The sequence below is a fragment of the Cavia porcellus genome, unplaced genomic scaffold (assembly GCF_034190915.1).
Source record: "Cavia porcellus strain 051 isolate PalLab524CR breed Dunkin Hartley unplaced genomic scaffold, mCavPor4.1 scaffold_4, whole genome shotgun sequence".
In the NCBI taxonomy this organism is placed as follows: domain Eukaryota; kingdom Metazoa; phylum Chordata; class Mammalia; order Rodentia; family Caviidae; genus Cavia; species Cavia porcellus.
In genome coordinates, this window is record NW_026947487.1 from 80,692,666 (window position 1) to 80,713,054 (window position 20,389).

General features: G+C 33.0%; 1 protein-coding gene across 1 annotated transcript in view; it reads right to left on the reverse strand.

Moving 5' to 3' along the window:
• The window catches only part of Stpg2 (sperm tail PG-rich repeat containing 2), a 574,832-nt gene that overhangs the window by 214,286 nt on the left and 340,157 nt on the right, over positions 1-20,389 (reverse strand). The window contains exon 12 of the mRNA XM_063246672.1: positions 8,027-8,142. Within this exon, the coding sequence (XP_063102742.1) occupies positions 8,027-8,142 (116 nt within the window). The remainder of the gene's footprint in view (positions 1-8,026; positions 8,143-20,389) is intronic.

Genomic DNA, 20,389 nt, shown 5'->3' on the forward strand with positions numbered 1-20,389 from the left:
TTTTGACTTTAATTTAGTACATAGTAATAGGCATGTATCTAATTTAATTTCCAGTATGTGGAAAGCCAGTTTTTCCAGCACCACTTATTAAAGGGTCTATCTTTCTCCCAGTGAACATCTTTGGCTCCACTGTCAAATATGAGGTGGCTGAGTGTCTTTGTAGTTGTAGTTGTATCTTCTAATCTATTCCACTTACCTTAGGTATGTTTTTATTCTAGTACCATGCTGATTTTATCACAGTGGCTTTGTGGTTTAACTTTAAGTCAGGGATTGTGATGCCTCCTGCTTTGCTGTTGTTGGCCAGAACTGCCTTTGCTATTATAGGTCTTTTCTGATTCCAGATGAATTTTAGAAAATACTTCCTAGATCTGTGAGGTGTGTTAGTGGTGTTTTGATTGGAATTGCATTAAACCTGCAAAAAAAACTTTGGGAGAATGCCTATTTTCACAATGTTTGTTCTTCTTACCCATGTACAAGGAATGTCTTTCTATTTCTAAGCTCCTCTTAAATCTCCTTTTTCAGAGTACTGTAATTTTCAATGTACAGATCTGTTGTTTTCTTTTTAGATTGATTTTCTTGTATACAGTATATTGTTGGATGTTGTTTCTTGATCTGTTCTGCCAATCTGTTTCTTTTAATTGGTGAATTGAGGCAATTTACATTAGTGGTTATAACTAATACATATTGGCTCATTTTTGTCATGTTATCTTTGTTCTGTTGGTTCTTTATCTTTGCCATGTTTATTTGCTTTGCTTAGTGGTTTTTTTCTGTTAGTGTTCTTGGAATCGTAATTATTTTTTATGCCTCTCTAGAATATCTTTGTATTCTTTGCATGGTAGGTTTGGTGATCATGAAGTTCTGCTGTTCTTTGTAGTGGAAGTACCTTATTTCTCCATCAATTCTGAAGGAAAGTTTTGTAGGGTACATCACTCTGGGTTGGAAAGTCATTGTTTACGATTTGAAATACTTCACTCTATTATCTTCTTGATTTCATTGTGTATGTTAAGAAGTCTGCTGTGATTGTGTTGCGCTTTCCTTTATGGGTGATCTATCTCTTCTCTATAGCAACTTTTAATATCCTGTTCTTATGCTGAATTTCTGGGATGCTGATTATTATGTTATGGGTGTAGATTTATTTTGGTTATGACTAATTGGAGTTCAACATGTTTCACTATGTGTATGACAGTTTCCTTTCCCTATGATATTCTTCACAGAAACAGACAAGAATCCAAAAATTAATATAGAACCACAGCAATCCTTAGGTAGTCCAAAGAATCTTGAGCAAACAGAACAAATTTGGAGACATTATAATACCACAATTTGAATTATACTGAAAAGCTATAGTAACCAAAAGCTTGGTATTTGTATAGAAACTAGGATATAAACCAATATAACAGAAGAGAGCCACCAAGCACACCCTGAAGATGAGAAAATGAATTGTACCTTGGCAATTCAAGAAAACATTCAAAGACACAAAAGTAGGGAACAGATATTGCAAATGTAGTTGTACAGATTAATAAAACTCTAGTTATTTTCAAATACTATTCTAGCAGCTTTAGATGGTATGTGATCAATTATAAATATGAGACACTAAAAACAAAAATGTATCTATTTGTCTGTATAACTGAAGTTATACACATCTAAGTACTTCACAGTTATAGTTCTAAATCATGTAATAAGTTTCTATAATTATCTTTTCCTATAAAAATTGAACAAATGTTTATGGCAAAACGTTTTCAGAATAATCATCACTTTAAATGTATTAAAATCATAGGGAGCATCAAATATATAACATTATAAAAGCACATGCTGCTGAGCTAAAAAGTAACTTTTCATTAAAGAAGGAAAAATTTACATACAAAATTTTTCAATTATTAAAAGAAAAAATAGTGTTAAGAAGATAAAAATATCAGACTAATTTCTCAATAGAAAAGTTACTTTTCAGTGTAGTGTATGTGTTAGGTTGAAATTTCAGGCAATATTTTAATAAACATCAACTTTAAAACCATAAATTTTGGGCTGGGGATATAGCTCCCCAGAGTAAGGGCCTGCCTGGGAAGCATAAGATCCTGAGTTCAATTCTCAAAACAAAACAAAAAAAAAAAACTATAAATGTTTTCTCATAACATGGAAAATAACTTTCCATAGTAAATGGCTATGATGTGTATAAATATAATATTAGACTTATAAATACTACTTAGAAATACAAAGGCTAATATTCTTTTTGAAGAATACATCACAAAATAAAGATACACCACCAAATTTGCTTGCATTTGTTATTTGTGAACACCATCAATTTTCAAAAGGAAGAAACCTGTTCAGCTAGAGTCAGTCTAACTTAATATGATCACAGTATGAATATTTAAAACACCCAGATTACCAAAACTAATAGCTCAATTGATCATTATGTTCTTCAAGATTCTTCCTCAATGTCCATCAAACTGAAGTAGACTAATAGATTTAATAAGTGGTATATGGAATAATTTTTAGCAAAAAGAATAAAATTATGTCATGTGCAAGTAAACAGATGAAACTTCAGACCATAATGTTAGTGAAAAAGTCAGACAGTAAAATATCACATGATTTCTCTTATAGAGTAGAAACAATATATAAATGCATAGCAGTAAAACAAAGGAGAGGAGGTAGGAATAAAAATGACTTTTTGGAGATTGCATCAAAGATTAGGAAGAGAGAGTGGGTTAGAGAGAAGAGACAAGGGAGTGAAAAACAAACAACATACGTTATATATGAGTACCAGTTCCCCAGAACAAACATAGCTATTATGAATATATGCCAATAATACACACACACACACAAAGTAAACATGCCATAAATTCTTTCTACTCCCAGGCAGTTCCTGATGCAGCCCAGGTCTTAAAGCCTTCTAATTTACACCTCCCTAAACAGCAGTGAGATTTGAGCAGAGTCTTCCATTCTGAAGTAACATCTAATGAATTATCTTTGCTTAATCAATAGGCATTAGGGGTCATCTGGAGGAATTAACTAGCCAACAAATATCAACTTTTTGATTAATCATTATTTTCTTTTTCATTTTCTGATATATTTTAAACCTGTCCTTGGCAAAAGGTTGAAAAATTTTTACATTATGATATGTTAAATAAGTATATATGGGAGCTGGAGGTTTAGCTCAGCAGCATAAGCACCTGCCTTGCAAGCAGGCAGTTATGAGTTCAATCCCCAGTACCAATAAAAAGAAAAAAGACAAAAAAAGTATATATGTTTCATAAAAATAGGTGTATAATTAATTAACCCCAACAAGAACATTCATTTTATTTTGTACTATTCTCTTAAATTACACCAATGCACTCTAAAATATTACATTTTGAAAAGAATACATTTAAATCTCTCATTGATGTATAATCATTTACATTGTGAAAAAAAATAATAATATTCTTTTGAGTGTGTGTATATCAAATCCAAAAGTTAATTTTTACTTTTTCATTTATTGGCAACTATCACTGAATATTTAGGTCTTGGCATCCAAAGGCATTTTTTTCAGAAATCTTGAAGCTATAACTTTATCCACCTTGCCAGAATTTTTTCTTCTCCATTATTTCCTTGACTCTATTATTAATAATTTAAATTTATAGTGCTAAATATTCCCCCTCACAGAAAGATGGATTTTGTTGATTTTCCTATAGGAGACTATGAAGATTTTAACATTACATATATTTTATGATATATTTTGTATTTGTAGTTTACCATCTCTTTTGACAAGATATTCACTTCTTTTTATAGATCAATCTTCTTAGATTTTGTGAGACAGAGTTTGGCTTTGTAGCCCAGGCTGGCCTCGAACTCATGGTGATCCTCCTGCCTCAGCCTCCTGAATGCTAGGATTACAAGTGTGTGCCATAATACCTGGTCTATATAGATCAATCTTGCATGCACCATTTGTAGGCAACTATGAAATTTAAGTTAAATGTTCTTTGTAAAATTTTGTATTACTTGAAATGAAAAACAACCTTATGAAGTATGTTATCTATAGACTAAAACTTCAAGTACATGTGTTTTTGATGTATGGTAGTAAGAATGAAATAGCTTAAATATCCACTGTATTCTGTGTAGCTAATTCTTCATATTTTATTGTTTCAGAATCATTGTTTTTCAGTCTTAAAAGTATGAAATTAAAATTAGTACTTTAGGGAGGAAGAAAAAATGGCAGCTTGCTAGGGGATCGGGCTGAGAGTCTCTCCGGAGAAATCATATTAGATGCTAGAATATGACAACATGGAGAGGGCCAGATGAATGGATAATTATTCTTATTAACCAAGACAGCGCAGCTGGAGGATTTAAAGTCGTGCTGAGACTGCGAAGGCTGATAACAGGAGGCTGCAAATCCCGTGCCTTTAATGCGGCAAACTGACCAGTGGACCCAACGGGAAAAGCTGTGTTGGCTTTTGGTGACTGCTGGAAATTGAGACCTGGGACCCCACGAAGCAGCCAGGACTGCCCTGCTGCACCAGAGGAAATTGTGAAAAGCTCTGGAGCTCAGAAGCCAAATGCTGTGCAGTTCTCTGACCATTCCACGCTGTGCCAGGAACGCAGTGAAGGCAAGCGCTCTAGTGTGCAGTAGACTCAAGAGGAAGACCGGCACTGAGCTCTGGTGAGTACTAGGGACAGAGTCCAAGGGCTGCTGTGGTTGGCCAGAGAACATTTTGGAATCAGGCAGAGCCCACCACCATGGCAACATCAATAACACAGAGAGTCTGGTGGAAGACATCTTAGAGTTGGGCAGAACCTGCGGCTCGGTAACATCACCGAGTCACTCCTGGCGTAGAGAGGTCTGGTGGAGGACATCTTGAAATTGGGCAGAGCCTGGTGCCGTGTTGGCTTCAGCATCATACAGAGAACTAGTGGAAGACATCTTGGAATTGGGTATACCCACTCTCCTGGTGCTCCTGGCACAGAGAGGTCTGGATGAGAACAGCTGGGATTGGGGCAGAACCCTGTGCCATGGTGACATTAGTCAGCTGCTTCTGGCACAGAGAGAACTGGCAGGATCTGCTGGGGCCAAACCAAGCCTCTGCTTGGGGCCCAATAAGCAGGTACAAAATAGTCACAACTCAGTGACATCCAGAAAGTACAGCCTAACTTACAATTGACTGTCACAGAAGCTGAAGGCTAGCCTGCACCATCACTGCATCCCTGCCTACCCCAGATAACAGCAAATTGGGGAAGACAGCAAAAATCAAGTCAGCACGCTTCTGAAAGGCCCTAAGCAATACAGAGAGGACCAGAGACCCCCCAGGTCACTTCAGTCTGAAAGAAATCAGAAACATGACAAGAGATAAAAATTTTAAAAAAAAATCTCCAGCTGCCCAACACGAGAAAATAAGCCCAGGAGAAATAAACATGAAAAGAACAAGCACAGTAACCATCCAATACTGGACACAGCATCAGACAAAATTTAAAAATACCTCCATGACCTCATAGATGAATTTAAAGCTGTACTCCTGATCCAAGTGAGGCAAGATATAAAGAGATTAATTAAAGAAATGACAAGCCCCGCCCAATAGAACACAGATGGAAGAACTGAGGAAATCAGAAAAGAAAGAGAAACTTTTGAAGAAGAATTTAAACATAACTTAGAATACATGGAACAGATCCAAAGAGATTACCAGTAAACTAAAAACTCCATTGAACACTGGCAAAATGCCCTAACAGAAACTAAAGCCAGCCTTCTGAAACTTGAAGAGAGATTTATGACATATGATCGTGAAAGAAAAAAACTCTTAAAAATAACAAGGAACCAGAAAGAAACAATTCAAAGGCTTGAAGATGACAAAAGGATACATAACTTAAGAATAAAGAATGTGAGTGAGGAAGCAGGAGCAACCAAAACTGAAATACAAAGAATATTCACAGATATATTAAAGCAAAATTTCCCATGTATAGCAAAAAGAAATGATATCCAGATAAAAGAGACATACAGAACACCAGCTACATACAACCAAAACAGATCTATGCCTAGAGATATAATAATCAAGATTCCAGAAATCCACCAAAAGAACAGAATATTAAAAGCAGCCAGAGAAAAGAAGCAGATTATCTACAATGGGAAAATTATCAAAATAACAACAGACTTATCAACACAAACTCTTAAGTCAAGAAGGGAACGGGGAGAAATATTCCAAGTCCTGAAAGAAAATAATATGCAACCAAGACTCATATACCTGTCAAAACTCTCTCTCAAAATTAATGGATAAATAAGATGCTTCCAAGACAAGGAGGAACTGTGGGAGTTCGTGGCCACCAATCCAACCCTACAGAGAGTGCTGAAGGACATTCCAGAGAAAGAGAGGAAGAGATACCAGGATTCCAGCAACTGTGGCAGAGAGGCCTCAAAGAAAGGGGCAGACAGTGGAATGAGGGAATAAGGTGGACAAATTATATCAGAAAAGTGGAGTAGCAGGCATGAGGCAGACATGGTAAGCTATAATCTTTAGTATAGACAGCTCTGAAACACTATAAAAAAAGGCAGGGATCATTGTTAATAGTGTATCAGGATTTAAAAGACATAGTAGTCTCATCACCATATTTAGTTTGAATCTAATTTGTTCTGGTCTGTCCACTCATGTCAGATTTGAGGGCACAGACATCTGACCCAAAAATAGCAGGTTATACCATGGTAACTATCCTTACTTTCCTATTAACTTAAAATGAAATCCTATATTACTTATATTGTCTTACTATGACTGATCTTAATTGAATCCAATTCAGAAGACCGCAGGTTTGCCTTGTTAGTATCAACCCTAAAAGTAGAGGCAACTACTCTGAAGATGACAAGATGTAAAGGATATCCATACTGGTATTAATTATTAACAGCTCTCAAATCCTACAATGCTTTTAAAGTTGTGTTTTTATACAAATAGGTAATACTATATTTATATTAAGCTGATGTGGACAAATCTATTGAAAATAATAAGAGAAAATATATTAACTATGGAAGATCACCTATATTGTGGTCTTATATGTCTTATCCATTGCATGTTTTTCTAGGAATTTGTTTTGCTGTCTTGTTATGATTTGTTTTTCGCTATAATACAGGGAGGATAGATATATATGTAGAAATTCACACATGAGATTTTTTTAAAAAATTATTTACAGGAACAGATTATATAATGCAAGGTGTAATGAACAAATACTCTGAAGAAGAGACACTAAGAAACACAAGGCTAATTTTGTAGCATTATGATATAAATTCTAGCAATACTATTATTCACTGACCAGAATGATATTAGTCTAGTCTCTTGAATTAAGTTTCAACATATGTAAAGATGGGGACGGCTACCACGAAGAGAATGAGAGATGTGATAGTAGTTATTATTGTCTTCCCCAATGTTAGATCTTGAAGACCTAAAAATCCTTCATCATCCTGTAATTATTTGATTAGTTCTATAATATGCAATATGTATATAATGTGGATGAAGATGGGGACAACTATTTATAAGAAACTAGAGACAGTTAGATAGACTGTGAAGATCTCCAGTGGACTTGCTTTGAAATCTGTATTTCTTTAAATTGTTTTTTTAACTGTTTTGTTCTGTTTTGATATGTTTAATCTTACCCTCTTTGAGATGTAAAACAAGTGTGTAGGACTGATAACCATGTTACTGAGTTTTGTTCAATCATTGAGCAGAACTGTTGGCAGTGTCACTTTTTGAATGTCATTTTAAATACTTTAATTTTGTAACCTGAACAGCTATTTCTAAGATGACAATATGTAACTTATCAACCAGCAATTTCTTACCATTTATTTTTCTGTAATTTTGTATCATTTCTACCCTTTTTTATCTCCATGTATTTTTTGTTTCCTTTTCTTTAAATTAAATATATATATGTATATATAAAATTAGTACTTTAAATTTTATACTAAGTAATTGATTTTGATTACTGAGTATATGAATAAATATATGGGAGAAACTTAACATATATATAGTTAACACTTTGTGAAAGTCATCCCATTTTTGTGTCATGGCTAAGAGTGAAACTATTGACAAACCTCATAGGTTGCTGGTCCAGGAGTGACCTCTTTAGAATTTTCAAAACGCTTTGATGCTTTAAAACATAAAGGTATGGGGCAAGATTTCTTGAAAACAGGATTGTATGCTGCAGGACCTAAAAGAAAAATAAGAATTGTAACAATGTATGCTTCAAAGATATTAATTTTGGTCATATGGACATTATTATGGACTCAATATATAAGATAAACAATAATCTTGAGTCCATCTTTTCCATATGCTTAAAATGATTCACTTTAGGCATAAAAACGTAACATCTGCTTTCTTAATAATTAAATGTGTTACAGCTATACTATCAAAAAATGAGGAAAAAGGAAAAAAATACTTCCTCAGGTTACATAGGTAATGGAACAAGATACCTAACTCCTTTCATTCACAAATACCTCTTCATATGTCAGTGAGTGCTTGAGCTGCCTTTACAAAATAGGAACAGGATTTTTAAAAGCCAAATGTTGACTTAATAGCATCCCAAGCACTAAATATCATAGAAAACAACCACAAAAATGGAATTTAAATAAAACAGTTGAATATAGCAAACACTGAGTAAATGGGGTTAAATCCTAAATAAGAATTTTATTTTTTAAACTAATAAGTTTCAAATAGTATTGAATTTGTGTAATTGAAATCATGCAAATGACCACAGAATATTTTGCAGCTAAGTCCTAAGTTTAAGAAGTTTTCATTAAAATAGCTCTAGTGTTAATGTTTCACTTGTTTAAATTCCATGTAAGATTTTATCAAAAAAAAAAAAAAAACTTTCAAGAACCACTTCTGAAGACAGTGAGCAGCTCATAAAATTTTTCAGTAAAGAGAATTCATAACAAAAAGTGATAGTTTAAGAAGTAAAATCTGGCAGTACTCTATAGGATGAGATGACTTGAAGGTGATTAGATGCAGGAATACTAACAATACATTTATGAACATTAATGAGGAAAAAGAACAGTTCAACATTTCCTAAGAGGTATAATGACCAATTAATGATTGGACAAGGATAAAAATGAATGGTGCCTCAACTAATGAACCACAAAAAGAGGAACATTATGAGTTTGGACATGAACAAGTTCTGTTGGAAATAATGGTGTGAAATCCCTAAAGTTGTATCCAGAAAGCAGCCAGAGAATGAATATCTCAGCAAGCATGTTTGTCTGGAGAAAAGAATATAGTACATCATGCAGAGATGATGGTTTAAAAGTTTTGAAAAGTGAAAGATATGGAAAAAGAGGACTAAAATTTTTGTTTACAAATTGGAAAGAAAGGAGAAAAGGAGCCAAAAAAGAACACAGTTGTGCAAATAGACTTTACCTGTTACTACTTCATAGTAGTAGCAAACAGGAAGAAGTTACTCTTTCACCATTGTAGTCTAACCAATATTTATGGAGCCCTTATTTTAAAACAGTATTAGAGGAATAACAAATCAAATGTTTAAGGGGAGAGAAGACAACAGAAGGAGACTTCACCACAGAGGATGCAGAATACAATTAGAAGAATAGTTATTACAGGAATTAAACCAAGTGTTCAAGAGACAATGAGTGGGGAGAAAAACTAAAAACTGGAAACACACTGACAATAAGTATAAACAATAAAATAGCATAAATATGAAGATAGAATATAAAGTTAATGCACCAATCAATTGGAGATTCAAAACTACCTACTTGGAAAAATATATTTCAGGTGATGCTTTAAAATCTATTTGCCTGCCTTGCAAGCAGACAGTTGTGAGTTCCATCCCTGGTACCGATAAAATTTTTTTTAAAAATAAAAAAAAATAAAATAAAATCTAAATATTTTAGAACATATAGGTATATATAAATAATTTTAATACTTTTTACAAATCAATATAAGACATTTGAAAATGTAAAGTAGAAGATGACATCTAGGCTGTCATCAAATCATTGTAACATAAATTTAATTAATGGTATAGATATAAAAAATAACAAAGCCCTGGTAGGAAGCAGTTGTGTTTTTGACCCATCAAATGACAAAAGTAAAATGTTTTGCTCAGCACATACCATCTTACTATAAAACAATAGCATTCATGACTTTGGAATAATATAATTTATATTTATACTGCAGAGGAAAACTGCATATTTTATATATATAATATCTCATCAGACTTTCATACACAAACTGAACTACGCAAAATAAAAACGTTTTCATTAATGTAGTATATAAAATAGCCCCCACAAATTACCAGCAAGAGCTAGGTGTATAATTCCTCAGATAATTAATTGTAATATAAAATTTACAAATGTACAAATTACAATTTTAACCATAAAGATTCATAAAGGCTAGTGCAACAGTAAAGCTACTAGCCAAGCAGTATTGTGATAGTGTTTCATTTTCAATTATGAAAAAATATAGTCTATCCTCTGCCCTTACCTCCAACTTACAGTAACATAGCAACTGACAAATGTCTACAATCACATTCATAACACAGTAAAATAGAAGAATGTGTTCCAATGGAGTTATAATAGATTTTTTATTGGAATTCTCCTGAGGATCATTAAGTGAAGCAAAATTTCTCTTAATATGTATTTTGATGCATTTTTCACATTTACCATGCTTTAAATTAAATTTTTGAGGTTTACTTAAATTATATTTCTAATTATATATGATACTACTTTATGATATAGGTATGATATATATAGACACTGCTCCACCAAATCTGGTTCACATCTAAATTATGTAGAATCTTCATCCTATTTCTTTACCAAAATTCCACACTTTAATCACAGGTCATGAAAGAAGAAAACTTCTCATTCTAAATCAAACACCTGTAAAAATTCTTCCTGAGTCATGGCTAGTATACAACATGAAATTCAAGAACAGGTGATTCTTATAATTACGTATTTTCTAGCCCTATACCAACTCACTCTCTATGAAATGTCAACCATGGCTACAGGGAAAAATGGAAATGAACAGAAACAATGAGTAATTTAAAATAAAAATCTATGCTTCTGGCCCTTCAGCATGCCATTTTAGTATGTTATAGTGGACCCAGAACTACTTCTATAAATAAATATGTAAAATCTCTGATTTTAAAAGAGGACTTTTTTCATAGTGAGCTAAAATATACAAATCCTGTAGTCAATCTTATTTAAGAGTACTGAGTACATTTTTCATGTGGACATAACAAATCTACTGAAACTAAATATCCAGTATGTAAGAATACCTTTAGGAATTATGAAACATTTAGGAAGCTCTTCATCAAAATAGTATAGCTTTAAAATATCATCTGGAGAGTTTTTACTTTTATGGCACATATTTTCTCACACTGATTTAATTCTTTAGTTTTATATGTAAATTAAGTAATAGTAAAAATAAAATCCTAGTACACAAAGTAGTATCATCAATGTCAGCATCATCTTTAAGATTAATGTTCTACTATTTGTAAAACTCCATTTAAGTAAAATTTCATGACTATAAAATTACAGCCCATGAAATTGAGCATATAGGTAGAGAAAAAATCTAGGATCTAATATTGTCTAAATTTTAACCAAAATGTCCATGCATGTTTTTAAGTAAGTTACTAACTTTCCTGCCCCATAATAAAAATTGGTATCACATATTTGAAGAAACAAAGATACTTACTCTTCAAATATTCCTTTAAATATTTAATCTTTAAATGATTAACAATGGTATCTTGAAGTTACTACAGAATATCTGGGAAATACTGCCAAAACAACCCCTAAAAATGCAGTATCGAATATATTGTCAACTAAGTAGATAGAGAAAGGCCTCTCTTGGAGTCTACCTAACCCATGCACCTGTTAAAACATGTGTTCTGAGCAATGACTGAGCACTAGAGCTGTCACTATTACGACACCGTCCCTATTGTGATATCAAAGTATAAAATGACATAAGAGCAGTGTCTGTTTACCTGTGTGTCTCTAAGTGCATGCTTATCAAAAAATGTGCATTTATAGGCCCTGTCAAATGAAGTTTTTCAAAAGTTGCTGTTAAAAAAGATACGTTTACTTTCTGATACATAGATATACTGCAAGTAAGTACAATGTAAGTAAATTCAAATGACTTTTCCCATTTTTAAAATTTAGATATAACCCAATCTCTGTATTAATTATAGGAACAAACTGGAAGGAAGGATAACTACCTCTTACCTAGCAGCACTTTGTACAGACAGTCTCTAAATATAATGTATAATATTTTAATGATTTTATTAGTGAATGAACAAAGTTTTCAAATAATAACATCTGAAATTATCTTGCAGGTAGATATAACAATGTATTTGGCTTATAATATTAACGATAAATTCTCCTATCATAATTGAATTTTGGTTTTATATCCTATTGTTCATTTTTTAAATTTCAACAAATTCCCTAAGCAAAAGTAATACAAGTCTCAACATGTCTTTGAAATTCTTTTAACCATCACTCATTATTTTAACACTCAGTTTGAAATTAGTAAAGCATTCCCTTTCAATACTGCACTTATTTCTAGAAACAGAGTATGCAAAACAGGAAATGTCTTTGGAAGACATCATGCCATAGATCAAGCTAGGTATGTTCCTTAGAAGGAAATACACCTTTTTAAAATAAATATCTGGTTAATATTAAAGTATTTGAGAGCTACAGTATATAAGGTATGATTTTTAGCAAACATCATTCTTTGAAATAGTCAGATGTTATCAAATACTGAACAATAATTAATAGGGATTTAGCTCAGTAGCATAAGCACCTGCCTGGCAAACACGAGGTCTAGAGTTCCATCCCCAGTACAAAAAAAAAAAAAGAATTAATAGGTTAAGCATCAAATATTTCTGAAAGTTTTGTGTTTCATTTTATTGAATTTAAATTATACACAGATTTAAACTAAGACTTTTTTCTTGACTCAAAAGGCATTTTCTGCCTACTATAATCCTATCAACATATAATGTACATATTCTCTAACAGTATTCTTGGATTAATAAACATAGAATGTGAGAATCTGGTAGGATTCCTACCTTTAAGGTATCAGGTTACTTAAATAAGAATATTATGCTTCCACCTTAACATCTCTTCAACAGTTAAATTTGCCTAGGATACTGAATAAATTGAAGTATGCTTAATAAATTTGAAGACTTTGTTCTTAGATTATTAATGCACTTTTGTAACTAAAGTAGATATAATAACTGTATTCCACTTGTATTTCAAAAATTATAAGAAAAGCTCAAATGTCACAATTCTAATAATCAAGTTGCTTGAAGACCTTAAAATTATCATATAAATATTAAGTTTGCCACACAATTGCTATTTTCTAAGGCTACTCTCAATAATTTCTTAAAAATTGGGTGAAATGCTATTTTCCTGGAATCGCAACTTGCATCTTACATTCCATCTGTTGGTGAAGGCTGCCTCTCTGTGGCAGAATGAATGCCTTTGTTCTCTGAAGGACAATCTCCTCTATCACTTTAAACTGGCAAAAACGTAATATGATACTGAAAATACACAGGTTTAAAAAACAGTACGCGGAACTACTTCTTTTAGGACTATATCTTGGTTTCATGCTTAGAAATATCTTTGGTAATTAATGAATAGGTTCATTAACCACACAAGCACAAGAAATAAAAATATTTCTGGGTAAAAAAAATCAAATAAAATAGAATTAATTGCTCAAATACAATGGTCATGTTTGCTGTCTCCATCTAAACTTGAACTCATTATTCATTTTATCCTGAGTGTTCTCTGTTGGTAAGAAAGACACACATTAATAGATATCATACCTAGGAGAGGGCAGCTGTCATCTTAATTTTCTCCAGGAGTGCTATAAGATGATGTCTGCTATTCACTAACAGTAAAATTAAATAGAAATATATTTCAAGAAGCAAATGTATGAAATGATTTGTTTTTTCTCCACTAACACACATTTTTAGTTGAACTAAAAGATTAAAGTAGCCACAATAGATTTCATATTACAAGACTTATTTAGAAAGAAAATAGACGCTACTATAAAAATGTTACAGTGTTGATATTTTTACCTGTGTGACAACAGGAAGATTAGCGTTTCCACACCTCTCACTGAGTAGAACAAAACAATCCTCAATCATAGGCATATCCTTTGTTTATCTCACAGGAGGTATGATGAGAATATACAGGGAATGTTTACATTTTTAAAATTTATTACAGTGAAAGGCATATTGCCATTAAACCCCCTCCAAACACTTCACCGCAAACACACTTATTTCTTTTTTCTTGCTACTTTCTGAAGCAGTTCTAGAAGTTCTCTTTCATTGTGTCTTTAAGAAGTAAAATAAAAATAATATTGGCACTTCCAAGTGCCTCCCAGTGAAAACGCAGGCAAGTGAACACATCACGGTATGTCCTCACTTGTTTATTCAGCAGACCTCATACTACGCAGTATCTAATTGTTGCCCAAAGTCAGACAATCACGAACACTAAACATCTGGAATCACCTTAGGATACTGAGATGACCACTATAGCATGGAGCAGAAAATGGCAAGAATGATTCGATAAAGGGCAGTACTTTGAGGGGTATTGGTGGTAATGTAATAATTTTTAAATTTAATAACTGTATTTTTCAAACATACCTTGTATGACCACAGGAAAACAACATTTACTTTCTCGAACAACGAATATGCTCTCTTATCAGAAACAGTAACAACTAATTAGAAAATGTTCACAGGGTCATAGTAAATCTTTCATTAAGAAATATCAAGAGGTGTTTCTTTTTAATCATAGACTTATCAAAACTACAAATGAAAAATTATAAGTTCTTTTTCTTTGTGATTTTAATATATGTTAAGATTTTAATTTGAAGTACACTACTAAAAACATTGATGCAAAATATTTAATGAAAAATATTATAAACTTTGATTTCTAATTATTGCAAAATGTGTTTCTCTCCCCCACCTATAACAATGTCCAAAGGAGGGGAAAGAAACATATTTGGTCCTTGCTTCAGCAAATGTTAAAATCTATTTATATGCAAATAGGCTGTCCATTATTTGTATGAGAAGAAACTTGTGCATAAAGGGAGAAATAAATTATCACTGGATCCATTAATGAAATATGTTTCAAAGCATAACATTTTACAAGAGACTCCACTCATGCAGTATTTGTTTAAGCCTCAAGGGGAAGATGTAATGCCTACACTGAGATAGAGCCTGAGACTACATTATTTCCTATACCAAATATTTGTATAAAATACACATATCCTTTCCTCTGAAAAGACATGTAACTCCAGTGAGTCTTTTTCAAAAACTTCATCACTGAAATCAAAATCTCATGTGTTTATCAAACAATTGCCAGAGGTTGGGATAAGGAGTTTATTTTTGTTGTTATAATCATTATAATTCCTATAGATTTGAAATATTAGTATCCTTATTTTCTAATAATAGCAATGCACAAATAGATGTTTAAGAAGAAATATGAGTCCAAAAGAGGATGAATTTCTCTGGATAACAGTAAAATAGGCAGTCATCAAGAAACCTATAAAATAATTTCTTATGACTTGCCCTTCTTTGGAGGGGTTCATTATGCGATTCTGTATCATGGTTCATAAACTCCTCACTTGCTCAAGATTTGAGTCTCTGTCACTTTCAAATGGTGAAGGTTTTTCTTCTTGCTCTCATTTGCTTTACTTTGCCTAGAATATCTAACATATAATTTTACTAGTTTTAAGATAAATTATAATTGTGCAAAATCATATAGTATTTAAGAAAGTACTGACAATTAACAGACATTATATGAAAACAAATTGAAACAAGAGTTACATAGATAGCACTGTGGACAGAAGATACTATAAAACTTAATTCCAGGTTACTTATTTGTCATAAAGATGAAATATATTGAACAATTATGTGACAATCACCTACTCTATGGGCTTTCCTTAAAGGTTACCTACTGTCATAGATTGCATCATAAGGACAATACTTTTAAACATTGTTAAGTGTTCCCAGGCATTTTCTATATCACATTACAGTGTACTGTAATTGATAATAAAATATCATTCCTATATATGTCTGTTCTCTGAAGAAATCAGAGACTGAATTAGGTGAATAGATCTTTTTTAAAAATTTGTGTTCCTTTTTATAGTGGTTATGATAGAAAAGTAAATGTGAAAGAGAAAATAACAAAAAGATGAAAGCAAAGTATGTCTATCATTATATAAATAAAAATAAAATGCAAGAAGAAAAATCAACAATGGCCTCTCCCCACTCCGATCCTGTCCCAGCACCAGGCATTCTCTAAAGAAGAGAACCTCTTTACTTACAGAAATAACTAGATTAGATGCTTAGATTTAGGGAGAGAAAATTCATTGGATATGTCCTCTGAAAATGCTATAAAAATGGAAAGGCAATATATATATATATATATATATATATATATATATATATATATATGTGTGTGTGTGTGTGTGTGTGTGTGTGTGTGTGTGTGTGTAAAAGGAACTTATGACAATCAGCAGAAAGAAATGAAGGCCTAAGAAAGGAGCTACTCAACATGGTGTCCACTGAGATGTGGTACTGCAGATGTGGGTAAAGAAACACAAGGACATTTCAGGTATCTAATAATTTAATTTTTCAAAATCAATGACTATAATTTATGTACCTTTGAACATATGATGCATTAAATTTTGACAAATGTATACATCACAGTCAAGGTAAAGAAAATTCCTACCATCTCCAAAAAATTTCTTATTGCATTTTCTGGTGAAATGGGGATTTTGATTCAAGCTACTCTTAATCTGTGAAACATTTTTCATTTTAACAAAAATATACTTTCTGATATAAGGATATGGTATAACTGAAACTTTTCCAGTAGGATTTTGGGATTAGTGTTCAGATTTTGTATAGTTTAATAAAATTACTCCTATGTATTTTACATTTTGACACAATTTATAAATCATATTTCCCTTAAATTTTTGCATTGCTAATAAAGTAAAATAAAATTCACTTTACATAATCTATGTCCTCTGACCTTACTGCACTTACTAGTTTGTTCAATGACTTTTTCTTGTAGATCATGTACTGTATACAAGATAATTTCATCTGCAATGTGTTTAATTACTCTATAAAAATTGTAGCTCCTGGAAAACCTAGATGGCTAAGAGGAGACTCAGCCACCACCCTTTCACACCTGAAAGACTTCAGAAACTGATGGGTGCCTTGTGGGCCACTCGCCATAACCAGATAACATTTTCAGGCCAGGAGACACCCCTCATCTACACAAGAAAGGCCTCAGCAGCCAAAAGATAATCATGAACCCCTCCAACCACCTGCAGTACCTTGGTAGCCTTAGCAAACCCCTCCATATCCAGAGGACCTTGGCAGGCCAGCAAGAGTAGAGTGAATTCCAGCCCAAGCAGAAGACCTCAGTGGGTGAAAAGGAACCTGAGTGAAACCTTCCCCCAACAGGAGGACCTTGTAAACTGGAAAGACAGCAGGTGAGTCTTTTCAGAAAGAGAATACTGGGTGAATTGACAAGAGTGCCAGTAAGGCCTGCCACTACCCAGAGAACACTGACTGGGCTTATGAGACTCCCAATGACACAGTAGGATCCCAATTGGGGCATATAGTATGGACAGGTGGCTCTGGCAACCTGAAACAGCCTGAAGTCACAGTAACAATACAAAATAAGGGTATAAACACTACTAGGCTAGTCAGCCTTGCAAGAGGACTTCAAGTTACTGGCTCCTCTCCTACACTGTATCACCCAGCAACTGAGTGAATATCAGCTACACAGTAGGAATTTTCAGATAGACACAATGAGCACTTGAGACTAGCAGGATGTAAAGCACAAAAACATTAACCTAACAGGTTAAAATGACAAAATGAAAAAGCACAATGCAATCTCAAATGCCCAGTCCATCAGGAACAAGTACAGGTGACATCAAAAGAACAACTACAGGTGACATCAAAACAGTGGGCATTTGAAGGCATAAACCTGAAATTTCTGAAAAGATGGCAAGTGAAATGAAACAAATCCCTAGGGCTATTGAATCAGGTTAAAATAATCTCTCATACAAAGAGAAATGACAACCTTTCTGCGGCCTCGCCATGCCACTCTGCCTTGGAGCCAACTGACTATGGACTGAAACCTTCAAAAATTGTAAAAAATAAACCTTTCCTTTCCCATCTTTGGTCACCAGGTATTTTGTCTCACTGACGAGTAAAATGTAACTAAGACATGCATATACTGTTCAGCTCCACATAGGACAGTCTCAAAAATAGAACATGTATTAGTCCATAGAAAATACTTAAGTAAATGCAAAGAGACTGAAATTATCCCAAGAATGTTATCTGTCCACTGTGCACATAAATTGTAAACTGATGGGAACAGAAACTGTAAAACCCACATAAGCATAAGGAAATTAAGTAACGCCCTCCTGAACAACCAAAGGGTTACCAATGAAATTAAATAAGAAATTGAACAATATATATATAGTTAAATGAAAATGCAGATTCAACATATTAGATCCTGTGGGATGCAATGAAAGTGATCCTTAGAGGGAAATGAATAGCAATGAATTTTCACATCAAAAAAACAGAATGCGCACAAAGAAACAACTGAATGCTGCATATCAAGGTTCTACAAAAAGAAAAGCAAGTCAAGACCAATGCTCAGAGAATGCAGGAAATTATAAAGATCAGAGCAGAAATTAATGCAACTGAGACTTAGAAAACAATACATAAAATTAATGAAGTGAAGAGTTGGTTCTTTAAAACAATAAACAAAATTGATAAACCTCTAGCCAACTTTAGCAAAAAAGGAAAGAAAAACTGAAATTCATACAATGAGAAATACAATGAGTGGAATAAAAATAGAGCCTGTAGAAATTGAGAAGACCAAGAACACTTACTTTAAAAATCTTTACTCACACAGGATGGAACACACAGGAAACCCACAGATTCCTACAAAAATGTATGTATTACCAAAATTGAATCAAGAACATATAAAATTTTGAATAACCCATTATCAATTACTGAAAATGAAAACATAATTAAAAACTTATGAACAAAGAAAAATCCAGGTCCCGGAGGATTCAAGACAGAATTCTACAAGAAATTTCAAGATTTAACATCAATACTCCTTAAAGTCTTCAATGAAATTGAAAGGGAAGTAGTTCTCTCTAACTCATTCCTGGAGGCAAGTATTACTGTGATACTAAGGCCACAGAAAGAGCCAATCAAAAGAGAGAACTATTGGCCAGTCTCCCTAATGAACACAGATGCAAAAATTTTGAATAAAATACTAGCAAACTAAATGCAGCAAATCTTTTAGAAGATTATAAACCATGATAAAGTGGGATTTATCCCAGGAATTCAAGGATGGTTCAATTTATGCAAATCAATAAATGCAATATTCCACATCAATAGAGACAAAGACAAAAGTCACATGATCTTCTCAAAAGACACAGAAAGAGCTTGTGTTAAAATACAACAATTGCTCATGATAAAACCTTTACAGAAATTTGGAATAGATGGTCTCTACCTCAATCTGACAAAAGCCATCTATTACAAACCAACAGGCAATAAATAGCATATTAAATGGGAAAAATCTTAAAGCTTTCACTTTAAAATCAGGAACAAGACAAGGATGTCCACTATCATCACTCCTATTCAATATAGTTCTAAAACATCAGTGAGAGCAATCATATTAAGAGAGAGAAATAAAAGGAATACGGTTAGGAAACGAAGAAGTTAAATTATAATTATTTGCAGATGATATGATATACACAAAAGACCCCAAATGCTCCATCAAAAGACTGAGCTAATAAATAAATTTGGTGGTATAGCTGGATACAAAGTCAATACTTAAAAATCAATAACATTGCTGTATATAAAAAACAAACACTGATAGAGAAATTATGGAAATAACACCTTTCACAATAGCATCCAAAAATGAAATATTTAGGAATCAATATAACAAAGAAAGCAAAAGATCTATTCATTGAAAACTATAGTACTCAAAAAAAAGGAGATTGAAGAAGTTATTAGAAAATGGAAAAACATCCCTTGCTCTTGGATAAAAAGAAGCAACATGGTGAAAATGGCCATACTCCCAAAACTGTTATACAGTTAATTTAATTCCAATCAAAATACCATTAATATACCTCACAGATCTAGACAAACAATTCTGTTGTAGTCACGGGTTGTGCAGAGAACAATAGAATCAGGACACAGAATTTATACTATTATTTTATGATGGTCACCTATAGTTAACACAAGAAAGTGCAGGAAATCTGTCCATTACACTAAAGACATAGAATATTCAGCTAAGGGCCTGAAACCCACAGCAATGTCCTACATTAGTCCAGATGAAAACCTAGAGCCCATGACAGTGCCTCCCACGAGTCCAATTGGAGGTCTAGAGCCCATGAGAAAC